The 11,978-nt window shown below is 36.8% G+C and overlaps 1 protein-coding gene across 10 annotated transcripts in view; it reads left to right on the top strand.

Annotated features, from left to right (window-relative positions):
• The window catches only part of VPS13B (vacuolar protein sorting 13 homolog B), a 1,326,809-nt gene that overhangs the window by 1,275,909 nt on the left and 38,922 nt on the right, over window positions 1–11,978 (top strand). For all 10 annotated transcript variants that reach the window (XM_074200569.1, XM_074200570.1, XM_074200573.1 and 7 more), the window contains one exon: window positions 10,885–11,003. In XM_074200569.1, the coding sequence (XP_074056670.1) occupies window positions 10,885–11,003 (119 nt within the window). The remainder of the gene's footprint in view (window positions 1–10,884; window positions 11,004–11,978) is intronic.

Raw genomic sequence — 11,978 nt, forward strand, 5'->3', positions numbered from 1 at the left:
CTAAAATAGGGTTTAACAGACCTGATCCTGATGCTAAAAGAATTCCCTAGACATTTATAAAGAACTTTTCAAAAGAATCTCACAAATAGTATCACTGACTTTTAGGGACCTTTGAGATTCAGAGTATTTTGGTCCTTCACTGGAGGAGAGACAAGGAAAATTCTCACTGCAGGGGAAAGAATGGAATGTACAGTTTGGAATTCATCCCAATGCTTCTTGCACTCTCTCTACCTCTGACAATGAAGATTTTAACAATGAAGAAGATCATTAGAACCTTGAGGATTTTTTTTAAATGGAAGTACTTTCTGATCTTCTGGTCCAGACTCAAATCAGGCAAAGCCTTTTATTCACCACTTGTCTATCTAACACAACAAAAAAGTTTCCCTATAAATTGCCTGAAAAGACTGTCTAGCAAAGATGTAGCATTGATTCATCTGAACGTAGTTCTCCACGTCTTCATTTGCTATAGTGTTGGGTTAAGTCAGAAGAACAAGAACAGGTGGACTCACCTAACAGTGATGCAATGGAGCTTTTCTGCCTTTGGCAGATCAGGAACCCACTTCAACAGAGTCTTAATCATATGGACTAATTAACTTGAGAATGGTTTCTTCATTGTCTTCTTTTTTTAAAAAAAAACAAGACATTTCTTAGCCTCTCTGAAACAAATTTTGCCACCACCCAGTTGTATTACTTCTTAGTCGTGTTTTATGTTGCTGCAAATGCCTTGCCTCAAGAGTGTTAATAATATGATCACAATCTGAGTGCTGCTATCTTTCAGGAATGCATTGAATGAATTGAAGAAGAAAATAGAGTGCTATGGAAAATATTGGCAAAGAGTCGGGAGACCTGTGTTCTATTATAGAATCTCAAAACTGAGAAGTTATCTTTGAGTCCAAAGAATCCAGTTCTTAACTGAGCAAAATTCTCTCCACAATAGACCTCCAATGCTAGAGAGCCTACCAGCTCCCAAAGCAACCCAGGTCTCTTAGAATAGTTCAAAATAGTTGGAAAGTTTTTCCCTCTTACATTAAGGCAACACTTTCTTCCCTCTTCCATTGTTTCTTTCACCTATTACATCTACCTAGTTCACCCTTTGGGGTCAAATTTCTTTAAACAGCCTTTCAATTACTTATAGATAGATCTCATATCATCCTAAAATTAAACATTTATAGAAGAAACCTCTCCAAATGTTTCAGCGAGCTCTAGTAAGTCGTCTCCAGTTCTCTTACCATCTTGGTTCTACCACATACTTCAGCTTTCTTTAATTTATTTTCCTTAGATGTAAAATTGTGGGGTTAGGAGCGGTGACTTGATTAGATCTCTCTTATTACCTCCCAACTCTTACATGCTGTGACTTTAAATTTGAAATATTTATGTTGTAAAATCATGGTCAATATATAATCCAACAAACTTTTATTGTTTTCTTTTCTAGTTTTTTTTTTTTAATCTTCTTGTCACCATGGAGACCTGGCTCCCTATAGAAGATTCTCCATCAGTCATCACTCTTTCTAGACCTAGACATTCCTTCTTTCATGCCCCTTTATATAATCATCTAAAAGGAAGAATAACCATACTCCTTACTCCCCATGTATACTTCCAAACCCTTTCTCTGTCGTCATCACTAAGCCACCTTTTCTTATTTAAAGTATATATATATAATTATAGCAAGGTGCTCTCTATGTCCTTCCTGTCTTAAAGACGAAGAGTCTTCTACATCCAAATCCCTGCTTTTATACAAGGGGACTTAGTTTATATGTTGGTATTCTCTCAAACCCCCTGGTTTGGGCGGCTAGGTCGCACAGTGGATAAAGCACCAGCCCTGGAGTCAGGAGTAGCTGGGTTCAAATCCAGTCTCAGACACTTCATAATTACCTAGCTGTGTGGCCTTGGGCAAGCCACTTAACCCCATTTGCCTTGCAAAAACCTAAAAAAAAACAAAACCTGGTTTTCCAGTTCATCAATCTTCTTAAATCTTATGACCTACCCTTCTTCTGGGCCAGGCTGGATTCATGTTGGTTCAATGGTTCTATATCAGAAATGGAATGAAACAAGAGCTCCATAGAGCAGATAGAAACAACAAAAGATAACATCATTGATTCATTTGGGCACACAATTCCCTACACATCTGTTTGCCATGGTGACATGCTCAGTCAGACTATAAATATTTTTTAATCACTTCCTATGTGACTGATATTGTGGAGGACTCTGGAAATACAAAGATCAGGTTGTAAGTCTCTACCCTCAAAGAGCTTACATTCTATCAACAAACATATAAAAATATATATATGTGTGTGTGTGTGTGTGTGTGTCTATACTTATCTGAAACAGTAAGAATTTTTAAATAGTCGAATTTAAAAAACTGTGAAGTCATTCTAGACAAGAATGATTCAGAAAAAGAATGAACTTGTAATGCCAAACTTATAAATGAGTTGTTTCCCAAAAGATTGTTTGTAAGTTGGTTGTTTGGAACTCAAGATTATATTTTTTCCACAGAAATATGTTATATATGTTACTTAATGACTCAGGCCAGTTCACAATAACCTATTTAACCCATAAAGTACATAAATACTTATGTTTTTGCTGTATAAATTTTATATGTACTTATTATCTTCGCCATTTGAATATAAGTTCATTTCAAGTAGAAATTATTTCATTCTTTATTCTTGTAATCCTAACACCTAGCACTGTGCAATGTAAACATACACATAGATGCATATATATATACATACACATATACATTCATACATTCATATACACCTACACACACTTGTTGATTGATAACTTGATATAAAGAATAGAGCTAACTCTTTTACCAAAGGGATTTGAAAAAACAGACCTAATTATCTAAGGACACCACTATGCCATAAAAATATTCCAAACCTAAAGGAGCTCCTTGTTCTTCACACTTCTTATCTAAGCAAGAGTCAAATACTATTGATTCTACCTTTTTCCCCCCCAACAACAAACAGCTAGGTAATTAATAAGTGTCTGAGGCTAGATTTGAACTGTGGTCCTCCTGACTCTAGGCCTGGTACTCTATTCACTACACCACCCAGCTGCCCCTATTGATTCTGCCACTACAGCATCTCTTAAATCCATTCCTTCCTTTCCATTACCATTGGTACCAGCTGTCCATTTTCTCACCAATTAGCCCCTGGATTGTTTATTGTAGTAGCCTTCAGTTTAGTCTTTCTGTCTCTAGTCTCTCTCCTTTCCATTCTATCCTTTCTTTTCTACCAAATTGATATTACTCTGGCATATTACTGATCCCATCATCCCATTTCTAAAGACTTCCTATTGTCTTTAAGATCAAATACAAACTTCTATTTAGTTTTGGATTTTTTTAGGTTTTTGCAAGGCAAATGGGGTTAAGTGGCTTGCCCAAAGCCACACAGCCAGGTAATTATTAAGTGTCTGAGGCCGGATTTGAACCCAGGTAGTCCTGACTACAGGGCCGGTGCTCTATCCACTGTGCCACCTAGCCAGCCCCTCTATTTAGTTTTTAAAGTTCTACACAATCTGGGCCAGGCCTAATTTTCCAAGCTTATTCCATTTCACTCCTACTCATGCCTTCACCATCCCAGACAAGCAGGCTTCCTTGCTGTTCCCCTGCCACATTATTCCATGTCCTGTCTCCACTCTCTTGCTCAAATTTGAATTCTGATCCATTGAATTCTATTCAGTATAGGAGGAGCTGAACCATAACCTGAAAGGCAGGAACTTTTTCACTTTGGCATTTGTATCACCAGCTTCTACCAACATACCAGGCATATAATAGGAGCTTTAAAAATGCTTGTTGATTGATTGGTTGATTGGTTGAACAATGATAATAACTAGCCACTTGTCACCTCATGAGACAACTCCTTCCATTATTCTAAAGGTTAAAGACTTCTTTAAAATGAGCCAAAAAAGGAGATAGCTCCAACTATTGGTCTTCATAGCATAGGTTCATCATAGGATAGGTAGAAAAAATTCAATCCCTTTTCCTAAGGAAAGAGTTTGGGGGCAGCTAGGTGACTCAGTGGATAAAGTACTGGCCCTGGCGTCAGGAGTACCTGGGTTCAAATCCGGTCTCATACACTTAATAAGTACCTGGCTGTGTGGCCTTGGGCAAGCCACTTAACCCCATTTGCCTTGCAAAAAAAAAAAAAAACCTAAAGAAAGAGTTTCAAATAGTTGCTTGAGCCATTGCTCACTTAAGGGGGTTCCCAGACTCCTCACCACCTTGTCCCCTTGCCTCCAAGAGTCATCCATTTTGATAAAGTCCTTTTAAAAAGCAGTGTCCAAAACCAAACACAGAGCTCTGAGAGACGATTCTCTTTTTCTGTGAGTATTGTCCTTATATTAATGTTGTCCAACACTAAATCAGTTAACTGTTGACTAAGATCAGTAAATTTGTGATCAACTGAGATTTCCAGGTCCTTTACACAGAAACAATATTAACACCAAATCTTCTCCACCAGTATTGACTTCAATTTATTTATGTAGCCTAAACAGAGGACTACATTTATTTCTGGCCAAATATAAGGAAGCATTGTCCAACAAGCAAAATTTATAAAAATAAAACGAACTCCCTTCTTAAGTAATGATTTTCCTGTCAGTGGAGGTATGCAAATAGGAGCTAAAAAACCATTTGACACAGACAGGGAGGTGGTGAAAGTGGGTGGGTGGAATTTGTCTATACCACTTATTTAAAGGGGATTCCTACTTAATAAAGGTTATACCAAATGAACCTAAAATCTTTTCCTGTTCTGAGATTATGATCCTTAAAAAGCTTTTTCAATAAACAGCAAGAGGAGAAAGTAATCACTATCTACTATTGTCTTGTACTCATCCTGGGAAGTGGAGATAGGGGAGTGAAGAAATTAGGGGGGAGAATTGATTGTTTTTCTTCTCAACACATAACCTTAGTACTCCACATCATTTGTCTTGTTCACAATGATGGTAAACCTCCCTTGTCAATAATCTTGTGAGTTAAGGAGTCCATTCTCATAGCCCACAGGGAGGTAACCTCTCCTTGGTATGACTTAGGTATGGAACTGCTATTCTTCACAGTGGCCACCAGTCTCTCACATCGCCTGTCTTCTGTGGCCTATGTCTTAATTGGGCTTTAAATTTAATTAAATTCAACAAACACATATTCAGTGCCCTACAGATTTGGAGGCACTGTACTAGGAACACGAGACATGAAAATACCTTGAATGGCAACTAGTGGATTATAGAAATACAGGTGAGATTCCAGCATGGTGCTGTTGGAAAATTTGAGGATCAAGAAATGAGCACTTCATAGCAAAAGTGACACTGGTTTTGGATTGTTGCCTGGATTACCTTTGAAGTCCCTTCTAATTCTCTGAGTCCAAAATTCCTCAAGTCACTGTCAGTTTTCTAGCTTGCTTCCACCCTTGGGAACATTTTAAGAACTCTTTCTTAACATCTGAGCCCATGTAAGTTGTTCCAAGCATTCATTTCTTGTCCCCTGATGTTCTGCTTTACACTAGCTATTTGTGGACTTCCCAGTTCTTAGCTGTTCCTTTTATATAAAAGAGGTTTGGCTGCCATTCCAGTATGAAGATGACCTCTTTCCATGCCAGGGTAGTAGAGTCAGGAGAAAAGCCACAAGGTAGGTAGTTTATGGTTCATGGGCCAACAAGCTCAATGGGTCTGACTACAGTTACATGTTCAAAACTCCTGCCCCTGCAGAGGACTCCAGCAATGGAAGAGGAATTTTGAAATTTAAATAACTCAGTTTAAAAAGTTTATTTTAATTATTATCACTAGTGATCACCTGTTTTATGCAAGGTAATGTTTAGAAAATAGTTAGTCTATAGTTACATAGCTACTTTAGTACTATGTTACATAATTACTAGTACTTTAGTATGTAACAATAGTTACATAGTACTTTAAAAGTTGTAAAATAGGGGCAGCTAGGTGGGTAAAGCACTGGCCCTGGAGTCAGGAGTACCTGGGTTCAAATCTGGTCTCAGACACTTAATAATTACCTAGCTGTGTGGCCTTGGGCAAGCCACGTAACTTCATTTGCCTTGCAAAAAAAAAAAAGTTGCAAAATAAACACATTATTTTATTCGAACCTATGAGAGAGGTACTATTATTATCCCCATTTTCCAGGCTCTGAAAGATCATATGATCTGCCCAGGGCCACACAACTAGGAAATATTTGAACTCTGAACCCAGTTCTTGACTTCAGGTCCAGTGCTTTTTCTGCTAGTCCATATGGTCTCCATGGAACTAAAGCAGGGCCCTTTGGTGATAGAGACTTGAATAAGATCATAGGATTATTAATTAAGAATTTAGGGAATCTCAGATGTCATCATGTCATAGCTACTGCCTTCAAGGAGATTATAATTTAGTAGTTGAGAAAAGAAATACAAAAATAACTTTTATTATAAGGCAAAGTAAGACAGTGGCTTAGAGGAGAGAGATCATATATTTCACCAAGTGCCAGAAAGAGGCGCCATTTAACTGTCCATCCTTGTGAGAGAGTGCTACACATCTCAAATAGTAAACTGTACAATAATATAACTAACATTTGTAAAGTACTTTAAAGTTTGCAAAACATTTTACATATATTATCATGTGTGATTCTCACAACAAACCTGTGAAGTAGGGTGGTATTATTAACCCAGTTTTACTGATGAGGAAAATGAGGCAAACAGATGTTAAGTGACTTGCTCAGGGACATACAAGTAGTCAGTATCTGGGGAAAAATTCAAACTCAGATCCATCTGACAAAGTGCCAGCAAAATGCAAGTTCATTATTGATTATTCCTCACTTTAAAAGTCCTCCACTTCTGGTGGTCAGAGGTAATCCTGGAGAATGCTGACCCAATTAAATTTGAGTACCTTCAGAAACGCACTTTGATAGGCCTCCTGTAAGATTTGTACTACTCTGGGCAGGCTCTCAAAAGTCTAGGAGCAATAGATATAACAGTTTCAAAAAGCGAATATGTATGGTTTAGGGTTCTTTGAAAAAAGAAGAATCTAATGTAAGCTTACCGAGGTTCACATAGGAGTGAACTGAATAGGGGAATCTGTCGAAGACTCTCTAAGTCAACCAGCCTCAACACCTCAAAGGTGAATACCTTTTTGCTTTAGAAATGTAGCCTTTTGGGGCAGCTAGGTGGCATAGTGGATAAAGCACCAGCCCTGAAGTCAGGAGTACCTGGGTTCAAATCTGGTCTCAGACACTTAATAATTACCTAGCTGTGTGGCCTGGGGCAAGCCACTTAACCCTGTTTGCCTTGCAAAAACCTAAAAAAAAAAAAATGTATCCTTTTGTCATTTGGAATTCCCTAAAGTCTTTTTCCTCTCTAGGAAAACTTCTTGAGAAGTCTAAAAATAATCATCCAGTGCTTTTCCTTTAGAGCCTTCTTTTAGAAGCTTTAAGAAGAACTTTCTTCTCTAAAAAGCAATACAGTCTAAGCTTGTGCCTTTAGAAAAAGTCTGTAATGCTTGGTGCTAAACAGGATTTGATTTTGAATTTTAAAAGCATTGGATATCATTATTGGATATCATCATTATCAATATGAAATTCTTTAAAAAATTGTGAGGTATAGGTTTATTAGAAATATAACTGTATGCATGGTTCCATAACCTGTAAAATTAATAACATCAATAGCCAAAGCAGAGTGGGCAGTGGAAAGAGTACTGGATTTGGAATCAAGTTAAGCCAACAATATTTATTAAGCAACATGTATTAGAATATGCTAAGCACTGGAATCAGAAAAGCTGGGTTCAGATCTTAGGTTGGCCTTTTATAATTGTTGTGACCTGAGTAGAGTACTGACTCTCTCTATAGGCCTTGACTTCCACATCTCTAAAATGAAGTTGATTGAGATGATCTCCCAGGTTTCTTTCTAGCTAATCTATAATTTATGAGACAGTTGTTTCAAACGTCAAAAGAGCTATGATTTAATCAGTATGCTCCCTTCCCTGACACACATCACAACCCCACCATGCTTGGAAAGAAATTTTACAATCTTGCACAACCAAAATAATTCAGCATATGGTGACCTGGTGATGATGAATTTGTCTCCCTTCACCTGAATAATCTTTAGACTGCACATATAGAATCTGTTGCTGCCCTGGAATTGGAGCTTCCTCATATAGACAAAGTATCTTTCTGACCTTACAGTCTGCCAATGTAGTCTTTGAGGACTTTATACCCTGTTCACACCACAGAGAGGTATCAGAGGAAGATGTGAATGACTACTTTGCCACACAGAGAATAGGGTGGAATACCTGCCAGATCTGACTGTTAGTTTAAAAAAAGCTTTTTTGATCTAGGATGCAAAAAAAAAGCAAACAAAAAGAAATTAATATTTGCTGAATTCTCCTTAACTACATTTTAAAATTATATTAGTAGTTTTTAGTAAATGTATATAATGGTCCCACCAGTTGGTAGGTTTACAAGACACTTCCAAATGAACAAAGCACAAATAGCCAAGCTTAGATTGTGACCATTCAGGCTGTCAGCATTAATTATTTCTGTTTTAATCTGACTAAAAATCATTTAGTGGACCTCATTTTCCTCCAAAATAAGTTGATTTTTCATCAAGAGTATATATTTTTTTGCTTTTTTTATTTGGTGGATATTCTCTTTATGGAAAACATTGCTCTCACAGATGGTATCAGTGATTTCGTTTTAGAAGGGTGGCTGTATCTGGCTTCTCCCATGTAGATGAGTCTTGTAATTAAACAGCTAAAAGGTAGAAGTGAGGTTCTATCTCTTACTACCAGAACCTTTCTGAGATTCCAGGCTGTAGGTACTTAACTTCTATTCCTTAACTTTGTCTATCAACTAGAAATGGTAACAGGTGTTGATGAAATGAGAGGTAGAATCAGTGGAAATATTACCATGATTGAGTCCAGTTCTCCTGGGCTTAATTTAAAATTAAATTAAATTAACTTAAAAGAATTGCTTCTCCATCTTAAGGGACAAAGGAGCATACAATGGCTCTGCAAAACACACAGTGTACCTCATCCTCCTCCTGAAGCAGCCATGAGGGAGCTCCAAAATAGAACAGATGCCCAAACTAAGGATTCTTTGCTCCATAGAACAGGTTAAAATAATGTAACTGGTTTTGGCTATGTGGGTGTGTGATAACCTGTGTACCATTTGGGCTTGGCTTTCCATACAGCAGGCTAGCATTGAGTCATTCACAAGAGTCAAAGCTAACCCTTGGACAAGAATCAGAATCAGACATTCACAATGACCGAAAACATGCTTGTTTTATACATGCATGTTCAGGGCAGCAAAACAAAGAACTTTAGTAATTAGAGCAGTATCTAAACCAGCCTTATGAGAACTTGTAAGACCTGAGAACATGGCAGGCTCAGGGACACCTTCCTTTGGTGTAACTCCCAAGTGAAAGCTCTTCCTCCTATTCTGAAGCCCCAAGCCTAAGACTTAATAGGTCCCTACTTTTATATCTGGAGACTTCCATTGAAGGTTCTTGGGAGGTGGATTTGGGAACATGCAGGACTGTGGAATGTTATGTAAGGTCTTATATAGCTTTACCACCGTCCTACCTTTATCACTTTTGCCTGAAGTGAGAGAAACATCACTAGTAGTTTTGTGACAGTATTGACCTTTGTTTCCTCTAATCAAAACCCATGTAACAAATTTCATTGAACTCAACCAATTTAAAAAATATTTAATAAGTACCAATTATGCACAGAGCACTTGCCTATCCATATTTTTTTAAATGCACACACTATATTTGAAAACTTTGGCTACTGTTTTGTTTCAAGGTAGAAATTTAACTGAATACATGTATACCTCTTAGTACCAAAATTCTATAAAATCAGTCATCTTCTAAGAGTACTGTGATACTGAATAGCAGCTGCAAAATAGTTAGTGGCCTGTTGAGAGAGATTGCACCTCAAAATCATGTATGGCCTATGTCATTTAATTGTCTAGTAGTAGCATTATTTTTTGATTCTTAGACTTCCCTGCTGTAATCCCTCTTCTTCCCTTATTTGATATCTAGACATTAACTTAGCCTGATTCTTTTAGCCTATACCTGATAAAGGAGACAAACAAACAGAAGTCATGCTGAAAATCTTCAAAGATAATTCTTCCCACCTTGCATATATCAGTCCTTTTCCTTGGCCCCAGGTAACCTGATTGGGAACATAGCATCCCTGGGGTTATTTTTCAGAGTGTCCAGTGATATTTTCAAAATCCATTTTACAGCATTAGTATTTAATGTTGAAAGGACATCTGTTCTGCTGGAACCTGAATTCCTACAACTGTTTTGTTGTTTTGTTGGGTTTTTTTAAGCATTCATCCTCTCTCTTATGGATTCAGGCTAAAAGAACACTAAATTTTTGACTCAAGACAAATAAAACTCATCTGACCTTCCCATACCATGTCATTGTCATTGGGGAGGCTAATAAAGTCTAGCTGGTAGGTTTTTATTTCAGTTTTTGGCGCCTCTCAGAATTGAAGGGCGGCCCCAAGCTGGTTTGTCAGCACTCAAAGAACCCTGAAATATCATGTAGCTAAGTTTGAAAAACTAAGTTTGTTTTTCTTCCAGTAAGATTCATATGCTCACAAAAAGTTGTAGGGCCAAGCTCCACCCCAATAGAAATGTATTTGCCAGCCCTGGAGAAGCAAGGGATGAAGAAGCTCATGCCCTCTCATCCATCATTTTTCCACTGAGAACCTTACAGCTGGATAATAAAAATCTGGATTTGATATTTTTTTTCATTTGCAAGTCAACTGAATAGCATGTCCACATGAATATAAGGAAATATAAGCAAGAAAAGCCCATGCTATTAAATGAGAATGTGGGATATTGAAATTTATCCTTCAGTAACATTTCTTATCTTTTACATTAAATTGTGAATATTCCTTTTTAGGTTTTGTTCTTAACTGGTTTTGGCTGTGTGTATGTGGACATCACTCATGAGTGTGGCACAGTAATCATAACAATGGCCCCAGAAGGAAAAGCAGAACCAATCTTAACCAATGCCGCCCGGTATGTTTAGTTTTTCAGTAATTGAATAATATGCCTTCCAATTATAATGCAACTTATACATAGCATTTTGTTTTTCTTTGTTGTCCCTCTATGTGTTTTTACATCATGTTATAACAGATAAAGGGTAAACCTTAGGGTCTTGTCTCATATTCTCCATGTTACCAAACAACTCTCTGAGGTTATAAACTGCAGCTGAGCTGCTCATTGCTTTATAGAGGGAGTTTCTACACTGCCCACCTTTCTCAAAGTGGTTTTTGGTTAAAGGTTATATAATTCAAAGTAGAATATAATATCATTGTCAATTGGATAACATAATTGCTTACAGTAAAATGACCTTTTTTTATACCAGGTAAAATTCACCGTAATGAGTTTCACAGACAGTTTTATAATTTAGAGCTTACATATTTGCAGTGAGCATATTGTGGCACAAAGTACAAATTAACCTTTGTTTAACCATGTGTCTATATGGCAATTTGAAATTATAAGTTAGATTCCATAAATATAAGAGACACAACAAAAACAGAAATATTACCAGCAAATCTTTCAGCTATGTTCTCTTCCATTGGCTTTTTTTGCTACGAGAAGAGCATGTTTTAAAGATACAGAATATGAACATTGAATAGTTTTATCCAAAAAAATTCTTAACTTTTTAAAAAAGCATTTTGCTTTTTTTCTTTAATATAAGTTTTGAATCTCCTAGTTCAGAATTTGTGTTCTTTCAGACAGAAGTTAATTTGACCTTTACATTATTTATATAGAAAAGGAAATAAAAAGAACACTTTTAGAAGATAAATACTAAATTACCTAAAAGGAAAGAAAATTCAAGTACCCATAAGCATTTTGCAATTATCTCTTTAAGTGGAAGCTCATTTTGAATATTTCAAATCTTTTTTAAAGGAAGTTTCCTAAAAGTATAAACAAGGCAAAAATATATTAGCCCAAAATAAGTATGTATATGTGCCTAAGAGTATATAT

The sequence above is a fragment of the Macrotis lagotis genome, chromosome X (genome assembly GCF_037893015.1).
Source record: "Macrotis lagotis isolate mMagLag1 chromosome X, bilby.v1.9.chrom.fasta, whole genome shotgun sequence".
Classification (NCBI taxonomy): Eukaryota; Metazoa; Chordata; class Mammalia; order Peramelemorphia; family Peramelidae; genus Macrotis; species Macrotis lagotis.